The following is a 20,197-nucleotide window of genomic DNA, read 5'->3' on the forward strand; positions in this document are numbered from 1 at the left end:
TCATTAGGTTAAAAACTCCCAAGGGAAGATAAGCTAAGTCAAGTCTCTGGTTCAGATTTTCTGAGAGCATACCAGGACTCCTTTTGGGAAGGTCTGTTGGCAAGGACATGAGTAAGTCCTGAAAAGTAATAGGGTTTGAAGGAGTTGGAACATTTCTATCTAGTACTGGACACTCAGGAGAAAAGTGGTCAGAGGGAGTATGTGTTCACTATGTGATACCTCCGTTTCTTAGGAGCAGGTCAAAGCAGAACACTTCTGAAGGCTTAAACGAGTTTCCTTAGCTGACATTAGCAGCAGAACATGAAGAAGAAAGTAGGAACATTCACACAAGACAAGTATAAATAAATATCTGGGCAGTGTTCCCCAGAGCACTCTCTTTAAGATCTCTTAATTGCATTATAAAATAATCCAATTTGTGCCATCGAACTTTGGGATTCCTGGAAGTTATTATGTCTTTTTCCATCTTTCCACAATAATATTTCATTATTTATGAGTTAAACACATCTCTTTATTTCATAGGTCTCTAAGGGGTTATAAAATGATTCATTCTTGCCATATAGTTTTGTGTGACATTGTCATATTTGAGGCCTTGTAGCTAAGAATTGTAGTATAAAGCTTGTAAAGCACTTAGCATAGTGCTTGGCACATAATTATGGCTCATTAAGTGGAAAATAATTATTATTCAGTCCCACCAAATATTACAAAAATATTTTTGTCTGATGAGCATAGTCGCATTGGGCACTGAGCAGCATTAAACTTTGTAGTAAAATTTTAATAATGAACTTACATAAAACCAAATATTGAAACTAAATGTTGACTTCAGTTTGAAATGCTTTTGAAGATCTCAGCTGTGAAATCTTCACATATAATTTGCTTTATTATTACCTGTTAATTGTAGAACTGGTACCTCTAACTTTTTATTACTCTCCTATAATAAACTTTTATTAGGTTATCAACAATTGAAGGAAAAAAAGAAGAAATTAGAAGTCTTTTAATATTCCATGACAATCATGTTAGGGCAAAGAGCTTTGCTTTTCCATCAGTATTTCTGTTTAGCACAGTCAATTAGAGCGATTAGTCTTGCCATTTATTGCTGTGACTTTTGGCTTATAAATTAACAGGTAATGATGCCAGCTGGTCTTCAATTATTCCTTGAAACTGTGGGATGTATGATTCATTTCCTAGAACATGAGGCACAAGTCTGTGATTAAACATCTCTATTATAGGGTTACTGTTGCTACCATGGGCTACTTTTTATACTCAAAAATCCCATTTTATAGGCAGGGAAATTCTTTTAATTATATCTGGCTTATTCCTTTGTGTTTATCTTCTGCTACTTTCATAACACCTAAAAAATACAGTGAAAAAGATAGAATCTAGTAAAATATTTTTATTCAATAACGTGCATATTGTCCTTACCAAAACAATTAACAGACTCTCTTTTTTTTTTTTTCCTACCTCCAGTGATTTCCTAAATAAAAACCAGGAGCTCTTACAAGATTTATCAGAAGTGACTGATGAAAACACCCAGTTGGTAGAAATACTGAATACTTTGTTTTTCTTGCCAACCAGACGACTTCATAATTATGCAAAAGTTTTGCTAAAGCTTGCTACTTGTTTCGAAGTGGTAAGCTCCCATATATACCCTATTTGGACACTTGGGAAGCCAAGGATCATTGTTTGGATTATGCCACCCTATGATATGGAACACCACTAATTTAATATTTATATATGTTTAATTAAGTTTATTTTTCTTCAGGGAAATGCAAGAAGAAAGTATGACTGTAGGTAAATCTAGTTTTCTCGGTTGTGGATTCAGTTTCCTGAATCCACAGGAATTGTATTCATTTTATGAGTACAATTTATGAGTACAATTGTACTCATTTTATGAAACTGTCAAAATTGTGGCCTAAGTATGAGTGCTACTCATTCAGTAGTTGTCAAAGTTTATTAAGTGCATACTGAGTACAAGTTATACAAAGCTCTTTAAAAGCCTGGCTTTCTGTGTAAGGACACATCTGTAAGGCACTAGAATTACCACCTGGCTTGGACTCATGGTAGATTATTCATGCCAGGTATTTGGGTCACGTTGGCATATGCTATGAGAAATCACCCTGTTACAGGATTTCCTCATATGATCACTGGTCTACTTTCTGTATAAAATTAGGTGAAATCCTGGGAAATTAGCACTGCTCAAGGAGATGGGTATATTTTATAAAGCTGGTCCTAAGACCTTTGAAATTGTACTGAAATGTGTAGTTTCATTTTGTTTTTACTCTAAAGGGCTCTAGGGAAACCATAACAACTCCAGGGTTCATTATAGTTTAGAATTGTTTTAATCTTGGGTTCCTACCTGTTAATTTAGATTCCCTGGAATTTTGGTGTTATAAGATGTTTCAGCATTTGAGAGATCTGCATAACTCAGCAAACTAATATTTTTCATGTGTTTAATCCACATGTTATAAAATGATGCCTGGATAAAATTTCTAGTCAAGGCGTCAGATAGACCAGTGGATTTTAATGTAACAGGGTACAAAATTGATTAATGTAGTTTCAGATTTCACATTTCAGCTACTATTTAAGAAACTGCGACTTACCAAGTTTCAGTACAGTTTCAAAGGAGAATATAATTATTTGAAATGGCTGTTCAAATCTACTCCCTTCCCCAACTGTATATTTTTATAAAGCAACATTTTGTAACAGATTAAATACGGTGGCAGAAATGAAAATCCAGTTGTCATCTTTTAAGCCAGAAAATAGAGATTTGAAAAAAAATGTAGCTTTCTTACTAAACATTTTTTTTTGTCTTGGAAATAGTTATTTTTTATTTAAAATGGTATTTTATTTGAAGTAAATACGGGTATTTTTATTTCTCCACTTATATGGGTAAATATTGATAGATATAACCCATATAAGCAAAGTAAAGGGATCCCTGAGACCAAAACATCTGAGAATTCTGGTTTATCCTGCGTTCTCTGCCCTTTCCTCACTGATAACTACAAGTGTTTGTTTCTTTTCCCCATGAGTTTTTTCTTTATTTCATATGTACCTGTATGTAGTAGAATTATCTGGAACCAATCTTTTTGTTCAGCTCCCTGTTCCTTCTTAGGCTGGATAATACTAAGTATCTAAACCACACTGAGGCTAAAGATTCTGGACAATTCTTTTATGTTCTTTTTCCCCTCCCCTTAATTATTGGCCTCCAGACATCTCCAGAATACCAGAAACTACAGGATTCCAGTTCTTGTTATGAGTCTCTTGCTCTCCATCTCGGCAGGAAAAGGAAGGAAGCAGAATACACATTGGGCTTCTGGAAGACCTTTCCTGGAAAAATGACGGTAAGTCACGCCAATTGTCATTATCCCAGCAATCATAGGTATATCTATAACAGCTGCCATCGTTTTCTCTGTTTCTCACTTGTTTATGGTAATAATGCTTCAATAACCTCTTTTCTGAGGTGCTCTAAGGCCCACATCAGTGGATGCTCTAAACATCAATACCTTCCCTCATTTTTAAGAATCTTCTCTGAAACAGTATCTCACCTTCTTTTGTTTCAGTTTTTTTTATAATCGCCTTCAAGTGCTGATTTTTAAGAAACGGCTGAATTCCATCTAAATCTAGGTTTAACATCCAGCTAAGCTATGACCAACAAATTCCCCTAAATGTAATTTGTATGTTTTTCATTTTCTCTTTGCATGTTAAAATAATTTTGACCGTTCGATTTTTTTATTTGTTTTTAATTCCAGGATTCCTTAAGGAAGCCAGAGCGTCGACTGCTGTGTGAGAGCAGTAACCGAGCCCTGTCTCTGCAGCATGCGGGGAGGTTTTCTGTGAACTGGTTCATTCTCTTTAACGATGCCCTAGTCCATGCCCAGGTAGGCCAATTCGTAACTTTAAAAGAGACCCTGGGAAGTAGAGTACTTTACTTAAGATTTAATTAATTATACCATCAGTTTATGTTGAAATCTATTGTGATTTCATTGAAATTGAATAAGAGACAGTGCTTAGCTTGCATTTATGGTACGGGCTAGATTTTAGGGAGCTTTTTAAGTTTCCATCTTGGAAATGAGTATCAGCCACGTGATGGGGTCCTTCCTTGCAGCAGAGATGACAAGACCCATTGGGATTAGCTGTATTATGGGGACTCTTTAGCTGAGATGGTGGCACTCATGTGGACTTAGCCACCTGAAAGAGGTTATGCAGTAGAGGTTATCCAGTGTTTTCTCAGGTGGGCTTTCTCAGATGTGTCTTTCTCAGGTGTGTCTCCATGTCCTTTGTTTCAGTTCTCCACACATCATGTTTTCCCTTTGGCCACACTGTGGGCAGAGCCACTTTCTGAAGAAGCTGGTGCTGTGTAAGTGTGCCCCATTCCCTCACCCTACCCTAATTCTCCCCCTCTGTTACCCAGGTCATTTCCTTAGACATGAGAAAGCTCAGGAGGCCTCCCCATTCTGCATAACGAGGCTTACCCTCCCAGCACACAGACAGTAAAATGGTCAGTTGTGAAGATCATGACAGATCATAGTGGTGGAAGGGCTTCTCCACTGCTTACATCCCCATGGTTAAACACAGAGCAAGATAACTCTGTGTACTTTCTCCTACCATGGGACCCAACCCCAGGGCATGACTGTATTTACATTTAATTGACTTCTGTTGAAATAAATAGTTGCTGCTTTGAGGACTGATACTGTAATGATAGGTTGTCATACCTACTGGTATTTGTCCTTGTAAACATTTTAGGAATGGCTTAAAGATAACTACACCTGAGGAGCAGTTTACCCTGATTTCATCAACACCCCAGGAAAAGGTTAGTTATGGTTTTTTCTTTCAATCTTTGGCCTAGATATTTTTGCCTCTTATGATACTGTAGAAGAGATAAAAATTGTTCTTGCTTGGATAATGATCCATAATTACGTTTGATAAATCTTCATTAAACCAAGACTATACATTTTTATTTTTATTTTAATGTGACTTAGTTTTAAACATATAGCAGTGAATTCCAAGAGCCAATCAGCATTACTCAATTAATAAGAAAAGCATTAGGAGACAGAAAAATTATTCCCACCAGGGAAAGCTTGTAGGATTTATAGCAATGCTTGATGAGTTGTTGCCATAAGCTTGTTGATACTTTTTGCTCCTAGACTAAGTGGCTACGGGCTATATGCCAAGCTGTGGATCAGGCTTTGAGGGGGACATCTGATCTTCCTCCGTATGGAAGTGGCAGTGTTCAGAGGCAGGAACCACCCATTTCACGCAGTGCCAAATATACTTTCTACAAGGATCCTCGCCTAAAGGATGCAACCTATGATGGACGCTGGTTTTCAGGGAAGCCTCATGGCAGGTGAAAATGTTTAAGATTTATGCCTGGGGTGAGGATGGTAGTCCGATTTCTGAGAAAGCAATGATTAGCTGAAACATTAATTGACATGTATTATTCTTTGCTTATGCTTTCCAGAGGGGTTTTGAAGTGGTCAGATGGAAAGATGTATTCTGGCATGTTCCGGAATGGCTTGGAAGATGGGTAAGCAAATTGTGTAAAACATGAGAGTAAATTCAACTTCAGTCACAAATTAAGTTATTTTGTGTTCAGAGTTGTTTTCAGAACAATAAGTAGCTTTTTGATTTTTTAGAAACACCACGTATTAGGGCTTATGATGCAGATGTATGAACACACAGCTAGGAATCTAGGATGCTGCCTTGATTTACATAGTGAATTATTTACTTTGATAGCTGTGTGACCTTGTTACACACAGCCTTCCATCTGTTTAAATGGGACTGTGTTTTCTATTCATCTCATAGTCTCATGAGGACTAAGAGCCTTGGGTAATGTTTGTGGTGAGGGCATTGACGTATTGGTGTCCCCTTTACACAAAGGACATACAGAAACTTTTCAGTAGTTTGAAATCATCTTTAATTTCTGTGGTATGCTAAAGGGGAAATCTTCTAAGTGCTATATTATCCTAATGGTACTCAATGGCATTATTTTTGTATATGCTTATTATGTTTTCTAACACAGAGATATTTACATGACAAATTATGGCAATGCAATATTTTGTATCATGTTAGATAAGTAATTTATTTTGCTATATGAAAAGATGATTTATATAAATTGGGTAGGTGGGTATTTTCTGTGTGTGATAATGTACATTTTCATGATATCTTTTTAGTCTCCTTTTGAAAGAACTTTAGAATGAGAAGAGACTTTAAATAATATCATTCCCCCCCCCCCCTTATTGTACAGATGAGGGAACTGGGTACTGGGACTTACCCAAGGTGATGTGGCTGATTACTGGCAGAGATGGGCCTAGGACATAGGTTTTCTGTTTTGGACTTGGGATAAAACACGTAATCTATCTGCATAGTGGAGTTGATGTCTCATGTCTCCAAGATTTGCCATATAGCTTAGCTAATAGATAACAGCTCAAACCAAGACTTCACTTTCCTCCTATTGGTCAACTTTATATCTGTTCTCCTTGTTAAATGTTTACAAATGTACACATACAAAAGGTGAGTATGTCATAAATGCCATCTTCTGCTACTTTTTATTTCCCTTGGCAGATATGGAGAATACAGAATCCCAAACAAAGCATTGAACAAAGAAGACCATTATGTGGGCCATTGGAAAGAAGGAAAAATGTGTGGTCAGGGAGTCTATAGGTAATGACACATGAAAGATTGTTGGGCTGGTGTTACAAGAATCGTGTAAACTCGAATGTGTAGCCAAAATTTACAAGGAGTAAATTTTATTTACTCTTCTTAAGATGAAACTGTGTAAAGTCTTTTAACTATCAACCTCTCATCTATCACAAGATGAAAATATTAGATTATTATTTAGTTCTTCACAAAACCGTACAAACCTTACAAACCCTAACTTTCTTTTAGAATCTCTTAAATGTCTTGCTTATAAATTTATATTTGGTATATGGCTGGCTCTACTATGTATAAACCTATCATTCTTTCAGAGATCACTCTGAAAGAGATTAGAGATCACTGAATATACATTTTTTTCCTCCTCAGTTTAACACAAAATAGCACCCATGACATCTTTAACTTCTTAGCTTCAGTCATTCAAAAATGAGATTTTGGTTGATGAAAAATAATCATATAAACAAATAATTATAGCTACCAGTGAAACATGAGTATAATTTTGAATTTTCAAAACTTTGTAAAAATGAGCATCAGAATTCAATGTGCTTTTGATCTTCATCCAATCTCTTTAACCACAGTTATGCATCTGGTGAAGTGTTTGAAGGCTGTTTTCAAGATAACATGCGTCATGGTCATGGGCTCCTACGAAGTGGAAAATTGACTTCCTCTTCTCCCAGTATGTTCATTGGCCAATGGGTAATGGATAAGAAAGCAGGATATGGTGTCTTTGATGATATCACTAGGTACAGTATTATGCTTCTAATCTCAAGTTCACTGTGAGAGGATAAGATTCTTATACTTCTCAAAAAAGTGATAATTTTATGAATGCTGAGTTCTCAATTCAACAGTGTTAAAAAAAAATGTAATAAGAAGACAGTTGTCAGACATCATTTTATTCATTTGCTTGTGAACCAAACAATAGGTTACTTCTTTACAATACCAGGATCATTCAAAATTAACATTGGTACCATTTTCCTTAAAGCTTCACACAGAAAAAGCTTTTAGTGTCACAGAAGAGGCTACCAAATTTTTAACTATTATACAAAGAAAAATGTTTAATGTAGTCAGTAGATAATAAGAGTAAGAGGTCAGGGGGAACCTATAGAAATTCCCTTTGGGGTCACAGAATGGTATCCAGATACCTTTTTGCTCAGGTCTTCCTATCAGGTCAGACACTTGCTAGTTACTATGCAATCAACCCAGGAATCCAGCTTAGTTAAATTCAGTCACACCTTGGGAAGAAACGCAGTTCTTTTGCTTCCATATTTGGTTTGGGCTGATTTGCTTTTGTACTTCACATATATACTTTTCTGCCTCATGTTATTGTCAGAATGGGATTCTTCAAAATCTGTTGTTATTACTAAACTCCATGATTATCTAACAAGGAATTCATATTTATCTTGTTGTTTTAGTGCATATCTGTAAATTTGGTGAAGAATGAGCCTTCTTGTGTGACGAACCCCATTTCTTTTTTCAAGTTAGTAAACTTGGGTGTAATAAAAAAGGTGCATAGTTTTGAGTCTACCTATTACATTTTGAATGAAATTACTTAGAGTTGAATTGTTGGCATTCTTTTTATAATTATATATTTTAAAGTTGTCATAGAAATGCATTTGTTTTACGTAGATCTATGTCAGGTAGAGTATCATATTAAATTCCTGAGAAGGCAATCTCTGGGTAAGCTGCCTTTTGCAATCACATTGTCTCATTTTTGAGGAGATGGAGTTAACCACTTGAACTAGAAAAATGGAACAGATACCACCTAGGGGTGATGCTTGGTATCTCCCATGTGATAACTGTTTTTTCCCTACCTCATCTTTATCATCATTGATTCATCATTTATTTTCTATTTTGATGAAGGGGAGAAAAGTATATGGGAATGTGGCAAGATGATGCATGTCAAGGGAATGGTGTGGTAGTTACCCAATTTGGATTATACTACGAAGGCAACTTTCACCTTAATAAAATGACGGTGAGTGGACTATTTGCATATAGTTACTAGTGTTTTTTTTAAACTCCTATGTCCTTAAGTTTTAAAATCATCTTTTTATTAATGTAATACCGTCTTAATAGTATTTTGTCTTTTAAGATTACATAATATTTGGGGAGATATGGCTTCATGGACTCTCTAAGTTACCCTGCATTTTTTGTGTTGTGATTTTTGTTTTGTTTCTTCACACAGGGAAATGGAGTGTTACTTTCTGAAGATGATACCATCTACGAGGGAGAATTTTCAGATGACTGGACTCTTAGTGGGAAGGTTGGAAACTAACTTTCTTCTTTCTCTAATAGTGACCTTTAATTTTTTCTTGACTTTTTAAAAAGCTAACTTACCATAACATTTACCCATTTTAAGTATACATTTCATTGATTTTTAGTAAATATACAGAGTTGTGCAACCATCACCACAATCTAATTTGGAGCATTTTCATCACCCAAAAAGATTTCCATCACCATCTCCTGCCCATTCGATGTTACCCCTTGTTTCCACCTCCAATCCCAGAGAACCTCCAATGGACTTTGTCACTCTATAGATATGCTGTTTCAGCTTTCATAAAAAAGGAATCATATAATATGTGGTCTCTTCTGTGTGGCTTCTTACACGTATTAGAATATTGAACATTCTACTCTATGAATATGGAATGTCTCTCCATTTTTTAAGGTGTTTTTAGTTTCTATCAGTGTTTTATAGTTTTCAGTGTGCATCTCTCACACATCTTTGGTTAAATTTATTTCTAAGTTTTTTTTAATGCTGTTATAGAGAATTGTTTTCTTAATTTTATTTTTGGATTGCTGATTGCCATTATATAAAAATGCAATTGATATTTATATTTTGTTCTCATATCCTGAAACCTTGCTAAACTCATTTATTATTTCTAGAAGGGCGTGTGTGTATTTCTTAGGAGTTCTTGTATATAGAATCATGTTTGCAATAAAGATAGTTTGACTTCTTCCTTTGCATTCTGGAAGGCTTTTCTCTTTCTTTCTTATCTGATGGCACTTGCCAGGCTCTAATAGAATGTTAAATATAAGTGGTAAGAGCAGACATCCTTGCCTTGGTTCCTATTTTGTGGGGAAAGCATTAAATCTTTAACTATTAAGTATGGTGTTAGCTAAAGGTTTTTTATAGATTAATCAGATTGAGATAGTTCCCTTCCTTCCTTAGTTTGTTTAGAGTTTTTATCATAAATGGGTTTTGGATTTATCATTTTCTGTGCTGTTTGAGATGACCAAGTGGTTTTCTCCTTTATTCTATTAGTATAGTGTATTTTATTGGTTACTCTTCTAATTATAAACCAACCTTGCTTTTCCTGGGATAAATTGTAGTTGGTCATGGTGTATAAAACTTTTGATATGTTGCTGAATGTAATACTAATTAATATTTTGTCAAAAATTGTTGAATCTATATTTATGAGTGATAATGGTCTATGTATTTCTTTTCTCATGATATCTTTGTCTTTGGTATCAAGGTAATGCTTCATAGAATGATTTAGAAAGGGTTCCCTCTTCCTCTGTTTTCTGAAAGAGTTTGTGAAGCTTTGATATTATTGTTTCTTCTTTGACTGTTTTTGGAAAATTCACCAATGAAATCATCTGCACCTAAACATTACTTTGTGAGAAAATTTTTGATTTCTAATTTAATTTCCTTCTAACTGAGCTATTCTGATTTTTCATTTCTACTTGAGTCAATTTTGGTAATTTGGTTCTTCCTAGGAATTTTGCTACTTTATATAAGTTATCTAATTTGTTGGCATAAAGTTGTTCTCATAGTATTCCCTTCTACCTTTTTAAATTTCTGTAAGATTGGTGTAATATATTCCCAGTTTTGTTTTTGACTGTGTAATTTTAGGTCTTTTTTTTTTTCTTGATCAATCTAGTTGTCAATGTGTGTATCTTTTCAATGAAGCAACTTTTGATTCCATTGATTTTTCTCTATTTTTGTTTTTGTGTTGTTTCCTCTCTCATTTATTCTTGCTGTAATGTTTATCATCTCCTTCATTTTCCTTGCTTTGGGTTTAGTTTGCTCCTCATCTTTTAATTTCATAAGGTAAAATTTTAGATTACTATTTGAGATCTTTTTTATTTTCTAATATAGGTGTTTACAGCTTAAATTTTGCTTCTAGGCATTGCTTTTGCAGCATTCCTTACATTTGGACATGTTGTGTGTTCATTTCATTCAGCTTAAAATATTTTACCAATTTTTCCTGTGATTTTTTCCCGTCTTACCCAGGGATTATTATCATACACTTTTTTTGTACATACACATAGACACACTTTTTTTTTTTTTCTTTTAAGAATTGGGGCTTGGTAAAGAGTAAGTTAAAAATAAAATATTACTAACCATTTGGCGCTTTTTTTCCCATCTTGGTATTTTTAATGTAAAATACTTTCTCTAATTTCACATTTTCTCTCACTTTACCCAGGGGATACTGACTATGCCAAATGGCGATTACATTGAAGGTTATTTTAGTGGAGAATGGGGATCTGGGATAAAAATCACTGGAACCTACTTCAAACCTTGTCTGTATGAGAGTGATAAAGACAGACCCAAAGTTTTGTGAGTAATTAGTGTTAATTATGGATTAATTATTGAATGTTTTGAGTTATCTTGCTTTTTATCAAAGGTGGTTAATATTTTAAATACAGAACACGATTTAAAAGTCTTTTTTTAACAAAGTGGAACCTCCTTAAATTGTCACTTGACACTACTATAGTTAGCTAAGTCCATAGTCTTCACTTAGATTGTAGCCTTACATCATAGATGTTTAAAGTTAAAGTTCTGTCTGTGGGAATAATCTTACTGTTAATGGTGCTGGTATCCAAGTTGATTGAAAGAGAGCATTCTGAAATGGAACCCCCACACAACTTGATTTTGAAAAGTAAAGATCAAGCCTATATATATACCAAGTGGAATAGTATACTCTGCACATATGGGAAAAAATGTCAAAATCTTGGTGTCTAAGTGTATTATGTATTTCCAACAAGTTTTTGGATATATGTATTTTCCTTATTGATTCCAGCCTTAGATTAGTTTTTGTATTTTGGTAGCATCTCAAATTCTTTATTCTAATGGGAGCTCGATGTATTTTATGTACCGTCTCTATTCTTAGAGTATTTTTAGAATACAGTAGGTAATGCATATCACAGTTCTCATTATGAGTTGTGCAAAGCACAGAAAGTCCTTCTTTTAATAGGAATCAATTTTACAAAATCAATTCTTGGAAATGTAGAATGCAAAGAAGTCAATTCTGAGGTACTTAGTACTTAACAATTCATACACTTTAGAATCTAATAAATATTAAATAGCTAAAAAAAAATCCCTTTAAAATTTTCATGTAGTGTTTTGAAAATAGAACCACTATCAATCTAAGTAGTTTCATCATAGAAGCAATCCCAGTTGTATATTAGTTTCTATTTAGGATTTTTACACACACACAAAAAAAGTGGTTAATAAAACCTTGATATGACTCTATTAGCAGGAAGCTAGGAAACCTGGCAGTGCCGGCTGATGAGAAATGGAAAGCAGTGTTTGATGAATGTTGGCGTCAGCTGGGCTGTGAGAACCCAGGCCAAGGGGAAGTTGGGAAAGCATGGGAGAATATTGCTGTGGCCCTTACTGCCAATCGGCGCCAACACAGAGACAGGTGAGTGAATGCCTGCCCGGTATAGGGCAGAGCATGGTAGGAAGAGAAAACTTAAAACCAGCGAGTAGTCAAGACATACCACATTTAACTTAAAAATATAATTTAAAAGTCAGTGATCTACTTCTGTTTCTGAGTAAGATGGATAAAACACATTTCTCTTTATCTTCTGCTGAAGCCAACTGTAAAACTCACACAGAAGAATATGGACAGCTATTTGAAAACTGAAAGTGAATATCAGCTAGTGTATTGGGGAAGAAAACTTGAATTCCAAGTACCATTAAATTAGTTATGAGTTTACTGAATTTTTTTTAAACCTCAGTATCCCTCAGCCCAAACTCATTGTAACCTAAAACCTTAAAGTAAGCACTGTGGTGTAGATAGATGGAAATCCAGGAAAAAAAAAAAACCCTCTGCTTTTGACTCAAGATGTAGAAGAGAGACTCCTAAAGCTCAGATAATGTGGAGGAGACATGCTGGGTTTTCTTTCTCTTCTTTTTCTCCATTTTCTCATGCGATAGCCACCAGGTGCTTCTGTGGCAGAGGCAGCATGACAACTGCTAGAGCAGCCATGAGCAGGAAGCTTGCAAGGGCTGAAGCTATTGAGGGAATGGAATCTTCTGCCCCCTTGGTGGCTCCTCAGGTCCAAGAGTCATGGTCAAATTCCATTGCTTTTTTGGTGTCTCTCCCTTTCCCTCTATTCCTCTATCTCTCGATCTCTCTATCCCTCTATCCCTCACCCTCTATCCCTCTTTCTTTCTCCCTCTATCCCTCTCTCTCTCTCCCTCTCCCCTCCTACCACTTGGTCCTAGATGGGCGGTTTCTGCCAGAGAACCTAAAAAGAGAACCAGAAAATGCTGGCAAGTTAATGTACAGTGCTCTGGAAAGCAACCTTGTAAAGTTGTTTAGGAGCTTCTAGGTTCATCCCAGGCTTGCACATGTGTAAATGTGATCCTAATTAGCATATGACACACTTTGAGAACCGACCAATAGGGAGACTTCCACCCAAGTCCCAGACTGACCACTGGGTGATACACTCACAGATAGACCCAAAAAGGACTGCAGAGGCTTTGAGGAGTGAACTGACATTGGAACCACAGCCAGTGGAAGGCTGAAACAAAGATATCAGAGATTCCTAAGATGACTGCACATTTAGTGGTTTATTAGAGGGACTCATAAAACTCAACATGTACTCACAGGTAAATGTTTTTACCTGTGTAACAGTAAGGACCCATAGCCAAATCATAAGGGAAGAAAGCACAGGCAGATTGTGGAGGAATCCACATGCAAGCTTTCTATGCTCTCCCTTCTGCGAAGTGTCACACAAAGTACATTCTTCCCCCCAGAATAAAATTCAGCCACACATGTACAAAGTTTCTGCCCAATGAAGTCCATTAGAGACTCAGTCCAAGGTTTTTAATGAAGACTGGTCACATTGACACCCTGTGCTTAGCACCTACCCAAATTCCACAGTCTCAGAAGGAAAGAAGGCGTTTACCATAAAGCACATCGTTAGTACAGTCTATGGACAGCAAAATACCCTTATCAGTTAGGGAATGTTTCACATTAGTGTAGAGAACTTTTAAGAAGCTTAGTTTCCAGGTACCAGTCAAGAGTCAAGGGTCAACTTAACAAGCAGGTCCTTCTTAAGATAATAGTGTCAAGCCTCCTGTGTTCATTATGCATGCCAACATTCTACATAAGATCTAAATAAGATCCAGAGTCTCATAATACTCAAAATTGTCTGGGATATAAACCAAAATTACTTGGCAATCAAAGGGCCATGAAAAATCTCAAATTATTTGGAGAAAATCAATCAATAGACATCAAAACACCCTAACATAGATTTTGGAATTATCTGACAAGAACTAACAAGAACTTTAAAGCAGCTAGTATCAAAACTCAAACGAGCAATTGCAAACACCCTTGAAACAAATATTAAAATTGATAAATATATGCAAAGAATAGAAGATATTAAGAAACGAATCAAAATTTTATAATTGAAGAATACAGCAACCAAAATTTTGAAAATCACTGAGTGAACTCAGTAACAGAATAGAGACCTAAGAGTCAGTAAACTTGAAAGTAGCTTAATAGAAATTATGCATACTGAACAACAGAGAAAAAACATTTGAATGAACTTTTATATATTAAAAAAATAAACAGGTCTAAAGCACCCGAAAGTCTAATATTTGTCTCCTTGGGATCCCAGAGGAGAGAAAAAAAATTGTGGGGCTGAAAAAGTATTTGAACAAATAATGGTTTTGAAACTTTCCAAGTTTGGCGAAAGACATAAACCTACAGACTGAAGAAGCTGAACTTACTGCATCCTGGGGGGAAAAAATGGGATATCCATGTACAAACACATCACTTTCAAATGGGAAAAAAAAAAAAAATCTTGAAAGCAACTAAAAAAAATGATGCCCGACACAGGGAAACAGCAGTGTAAACGTATAGCATCATGATATCCTTTGGAAGCCTGAAGGAAGTGGCACAATTTTGAAGTGCTGAAAGAAAAATCGCAGGTGTACTTTCTCATTTCTCTTTTTCTACTTTTTCTTATTTTCTCTCATTTTCTTTTTTTCTTTCCTTTATGCCTGCTTTTCTTTTCTTCATCCGCCTTTGTTCATATTTCCTTATTCTTTAATTTGGCCAGTAACTTCCACAAGCATTACTGAGCATTTGCGCCTAAAGAACTTGCTAATCCCTGCAGTGTAGAAAGTGTGGGGGTCTCTCTCTTTTTTTTCTGTTATATTTGGGTTGAATGGGAGTCGATTATAGTGTTTCATTCATGAATGAACTTTTATATAAAACCATGTTGTTATCTTATTTGTTTATCCGGAATAGTGTAATAATAATGATTGTGCACTGTTTCTGATTTCTAATTGGTTATAATTTAATGGTAGAGTTCCATTACTAAAGATTTCTGCTAATTACTAATTGTGTTTCGTCTTAACCTCTTCATCCAAAGCTTCTCTTTACCATTAGGTGCTTACCTCACCATCTGTCGTCGCATCCTTATTATCTCCTTCCTTCTTGAGCCCATTTTCATTTCTTCCTTTGCCCCTTGATTAGGTTTCCTTTTTCCTTAGCTCTTCCTCTCCCTTTCGTTCATTTTCCTCTTGTCACAAATCTATTATCAGTTTTCTCTTCAAGCTAACACTATAGTCTTTCCCAACACCATGGTTTATGTTGGAGCAAAACCTTCGTTAATTTATTGTAGTTGGTGTGATGTAACATTAAATACTGTTTTGAATGACTATTATATAAACTTTATAGTGGGTCAGTTACCATTTATAAGCTCATTTAGGACAAACACTGTGCTGGATGCTCCATTTCATCCTTAGTTGGTGACTGTATTTTATATGCACATTATAATCATCTTGCTTTCTTGATATGAAATTCATAATAGGCTTTCTTTTCCCTTTTTATAGTCCAGAGATATTAAGTCGTTCACAGACTCAGACACTAGAGAGTTTAGAATTTATTCCTCAGCATGTCGGTGCCTTCTCAGTGGAGAAATATGATGACATCAAGAGATACTTAATAAAAGTAAGTATTTAAAAAAGGTAAAAATAAAAGAAAATTACGCTGGTCTTGTGAATGAATGATGCAATTGGCATAATACATTATTTAAATCTACTTACAACTCATTATTACCCTAATCCTGTTTTGCTTTCAAAGTATTTCTCTTTGTTAATTCTCTGATTACTAAAAGCACATTTCTGCATGAAGATTGCTATATTATGACAATAGGACTTTTTAAGTTTTGTAAAGTGTTCAAGGGGGTTCTTAAGAACTAGGGTCAGGGCTTAAAATGGCTTTTTGTTAGTAACATTAGCAAAACTAGAGATCGTCTGAATGAAGCTGCTGCTCTCACCCCCTGGCTATGTCCTCTTTGTTTCCTGTAAGATCAGCCACAATTTAAAGTCTGATGTGCATTGATAGGGAGTGCAGGAAGGAGCACTAAGAGAAATCAAGTGACCTGAAGAGCGATTATTTCAGAGCATAATCAACAATCTTTATTTAGTTTTCTCCAAGGTATCATTTTACATATTTTTTTTGTGAAGTTTAAAGTATGTTAGAACCTCTCTTTTAATGATATTCTATATCAGTGTACCTGAAGCTGTTTTCCCAAGGTGTTAAAAGACTTTTAAGATTAGGAGCTCCTACTGCATGTAGTTTGGGTAGACTCAACACTTTCAGGAAAGTTAGAGTATTTGAATTTTCTTGGTTCAAAAGTTGACTCCTGACATTTGAAAGTTTACTATTTATCGGTCGATTGTTTCTGCCGTTAGTGCACATTGACTGTCTTCATTAATTCTCCTCCTGTCTCAGGCCTGTGACACTCCTCTACACCCCCTGGGTAGGCTCATGGAGACGCTGGTCGCAGTGTATAGGATGACATATGTGGGTGTGGGAGCCAACCGCAGGTTATTGCAGGAGGCAGTGAAGGAGATTAAGTCCTACCTCAAGCGAATTTTCCAGCTGGTGAGGTAAGAGATCTCACTGAGGTCTGCAAGTTGTGGAATCCTACTTTATACTAATCCTTGGGTATCTTCACCCTGAATCTAGAGATTACTACATCTCTGTGAAGAATTATTAATGTTTCCCTTTATCACAGAAATTACTCATCAAGCAAAGGGGTTTATGCTAGAGAACCTTAAATGGTTGAATAATGAAAACATGTTTTTACTTTACGTTTATACTATAAATATAAAAAAATGAAACTTAGCCCTTGTTACTTATTTTCTTTATGTCTCTCTTACTCATTAAATATAATAGTAATTATAATAATTATAGAATATATCATATATTTATATTATATATAAATATAATAAGAACATATTTATATTTATAAATATAATAAGAAAATAATAATAATGAGTAAAATAAATGGGTTCCTTTAAATTCTCATTTTGGTATGAAATATAGAACTCTTTATTTGGATTTAATCTCTAGGCAAAATCATGTCTCTTAAACCTAACTACAAAGAAGATAAAGTCTGATATGAAATTTTATCCCTGAGTATTTATGTCCTATTCCTTGACGAAAGCGTCATATTTGTTCATTTATTCAACAAATATTTATTCAGGGCTTTTATATGTTAGTAGCCATTCTAGCTTCTGGAGGAATTTATCAGTGAACAAAACCAAAAAAATAAAAAATAAAAATTTAAAAATCTGTACTCTCTCATGGAGCTTACATTTTAGTGGGGACAGAGTAAACAAAATATATAGTATGTCAGACAATAATAAATGCGACAGAGGGAAAGAGAATGGGGCTGGAGGTAAGATACTATTTTAAAGAGAAGGTCAGGGAGGCCTAACTAATAAGGTGACATCTGAGCAGGGGGATCCTGAAGGCAGTGAGCAAGTGAGGGAGTAAGCGTCTTTGGAAAGACAGTTTCAAGCAGCAAGGAAATCTGAAACTGGTGAAATGGAAGATCTTTGACTTGGTTTAAGCCAACCAGTAAATACTATATTGAGATAATTATATAAAAGTTTATGAATTTTTCCCAGAAAACTTTATTATTAGCCTCAAAATTAATAAATGCATTTGGAAATGTTTCAGATTTTGAGGGGGCAGTATGACCTACTAAAAACCACCGGGCTGGGAGTATTTCATCTCTGACATTAAGCTAGATGGGTATAATGAAGATAAATTTCCTGACCTTTCTTAGCTTTCCCAACTATAAAGTTGGGGGCAGAGACAGGGCAAGGTATGTCTACAAAAATAGAGAAGATTGCAGACTGCCTTTAAAGAGAAAGGGTCACTGTTAATGTCTGTAAAAATAAAGAGGATAATGAACTTGTTTATGGTAGAGCCCAACATTTGCATACAAGAGATTGGAGATAAGATCTAGAGCAAATTCAAAGCCTAGAAAAAATCCTCAACAACTTGGCAGCTTGACCATTTGGAAAATTTTTTCAGCAACATGACTTTTTTTTAATAAACATAAAAATTTTTACATTAATTGGGCAATAAAAATTGACCAAAGATGAGATTTGCCAATAAGAAAAATGTATATAGATCTTCATTTTTTAATAACTAGACAAAAAAAAAAAACATAGCACATGAAGATTTTTTTAGTGGTTTTATTTGTTAACTACACTCTTAACTACACTTTATTCTGTGAGAAGCATTATTTAAGACTCTTAGAACTAAAATATTATTATGAATTTTGATTTCATAGGTCCTTAAATGTATTAGATAATGGGAGTGTGCTTTTACTCTTTAGCCGCTCTAGAGGTATAATTGTATAATTATATTTTTTATTACTCCTTAGGTTTCTATTCCCTGAGCTTCCTGAAGAGGGCAGCACAATTCCTCTCTCTGCTCCCCTGCCAACTGAAAGGAGATCCTTTTGCACTGGGAAGTCAGATTCCAGATCGGAATCACCAGAGCCTGGGTAAATAGAGTTGGATGGAAATAGTGAAGAAAGGGGTTGGGGAGCAAATAATCCTATTCAGAGAATCCTGGAAAGTTGTTTTCTCTAGATCTCAGGTTCCTTATTTCTAAAATGATGTGGTTAGACTTGGTGATCTCTGAGGTTCCTTATAGGTCTCAAGTTCATGAGAGTATAACCACAAATGACTGGGCACAAAGGTAGCTGAACTAGAATAACCACAGAGAAATCAGTCTCGAAATGAACACCAAGTAGGTTTTCAGTTAGATTTTGAATTAATGAAAAGAATTTACATGTGCTCCAAGACAGAACTCTGGGACCTTAGGCAAGCTCCTCATCTGAACTCCATATGTAAAAGTAGAGTAATATAACTGCTTCTTTACTCAAAATTTCTTATCTTTACTTTCAACTTTGATTCTGTATTCAATTGTAATATGAATGCTTCTCCCTCTGCCAATGTTTTGTAGTTATGTGGTGACAAGTTCTGGGTTACTGCTTCCTGTGCTGCTACCTCGGCTCTACCCGCCACTGTTTATGCTGTATGCCCTGGATAACGATCGTGAGGAAGACATTTACTGGGAATGTGTGCTGCGGCTAAATAAGCAGCCAGATATTGCTCTTCTGGGCTTCCTTGGGGTGCAGAGGTATGTACAGAAGCTATGAGTGGAATCAAGTGGTTTTCACTTCAAATGCAAACAGGATTATCAGGAATTTGGTACTCTACTATCTAATGTATATGGTTTGCAGTTTATCCACTTAATTGCATACATCTTATTTTGCGAAATAGTGATTTTTAATCATCTTTATTTCTGAGATATTTTGGAGATAAGTATGAACCCAGTAGTTCTTTGGAATATGTTTTTTATTCATGTGTGTGTATAACATATATATACATATATATAAATTATATTTGAGTTATCTTAACTGACATTTTGTAGTTCATTAAAGCAAAATACACATATTCACATTTTCAAAGGAAGGTATTTGTATTCAGTCCTTGGCATTCTTCCTTCTCTCCCCTCCTTTTCCGTCTGTAATTTCTCACTTATAAGTTTTAGAAGTGCTCTTTTTGTTGCATTGTTTCTTATTATTCCACAGGAATACTAAGTGATCAGGCTTTCTTTCTAGTGCTATGATAAGGCTGATCACCCCAACACCCAATAATTATGTTTGTACTATCCAAAAAAAAGTGAAGACGCTTTAACAGGAAAGTAAATTTTTTCAATGAAATAATTTAATAGTAAAAGTGAGATAAAGATTTTGGCTAATGTTTAGTAATATCCAAAATGGGTAGGATCGTTGGCATATAGAATGACAATTCCCTTAGGGCCATGATAGAAACTCTTAAAAATTACTCCTGGAATGTTTATTAAAACATAACCTATCTATGGAACAGTTATTTTAAATGGGGACATGGAAGGCAACATAGCCATCAACTGTTTTTATGGGGATTAATCTGCCGTAAGTAACAATTTATATTAACAAAGTATGGATTTTA

The 20,197-nt window shown here is 35.2% G+C and overlaps 1 protein-coding gene across 4 annotated transcripts in view; it reads left to right on the forward strand.

The window, feature by feature from the left end:
- ALS2 (alsin Rho guanine nucleotide exchange factor ALS2) overlaps positions 1 to 20,197 on the forward strand; it is a 61,428-nt gene that overhangs the window by 36,642 nt on the left and 4,589 nt on the right. For 3 of the 4 annotated variants that reach the window (XM_016131107.2, XM_016131109.2, XM_036236580.1), the window contains exons 13-29: positions 1,465 to 1,627; positions 3,207 to 3,338; positions 3,747 to 3,875; positions 4,284 to 4,354; positions 4,741 to 4,807; positions 5,142 to 5,341; positions 5,456 to 5,521; positions 6,559 to 6,657; positions 7,227 to 7,391; positions 8,509 to 8,620; positions 8,831 to 8,908; positions 11,073 to 11,206; positions 12,126 to 12,293; positions 15,725 to 15,842; positions 16,629 to 16,786; positions 18,580 to 18,702; positions 19,167 to 19,343. In XM_016131107.2, coding sequence (XP_015986593.2) covers positions 1,465 to 1,627; positions 3,207 to 3,338; positions 3,747 to 3,875; positions 4,284 to 4,354; positions 4,741 to 4,807; positions 5,142 to 5,341; positions 5,456 to 5,521; positions 6,559 to 6,657; positions 7,227 to 7,391; positions 8,509 to 8,620; positions 8,831 to 8,908; positions 11,073 to 11,206; positions 12,126 to 12,293; positions 15,725 to 15,842; positions 16,629 to 16,786; positions 18,580 to 18,702; positions 19,167 to 19,343 — 2,160 coding nt within the window. The remainder of the gene's footprint in view (positions 1 to 1,464; positions 1,628 to 3,206; positions 3,339 to 3,746; positions 3,876 to 4,283; positions 4,355 to 4,740; positions 4,808 to 5,141; positions 5,342 to 5,455; positions 5,522 to 6,558; positions 6,658 to 7,226; positions 7,392 to 8,508; positions 8,621 to 8,830; positions 8,909 to 11,072; positions 11,207 to 12,125; positions 12,294 to 15,724; positions 15,843 to 16,628; positions 16,787 to 18,579; positions 18,703 to 19,166; positions 19,344 to 20,197) is intronic. The other variant, XM_016131110.2, reaches the window with a different exon arrangement.

This window comes from Rousettus aegyptiacus, unplaced genomic scaffold (genome assembly GCF_014176215.1).
Source record: "Rousettus aegyptiacus isolate mRouAeg1 unplaced genomic scaffold, mRouAeg1.p scaffold_m13_p_2, whole genome shotgun sequence".
Taxonomy (NCBI): Eukaryota; Metazoa; Chordata; class Mammalia; order Chiroptera; family Pteropodidae; genus Rousettus; species Rousettus aegyptiacus.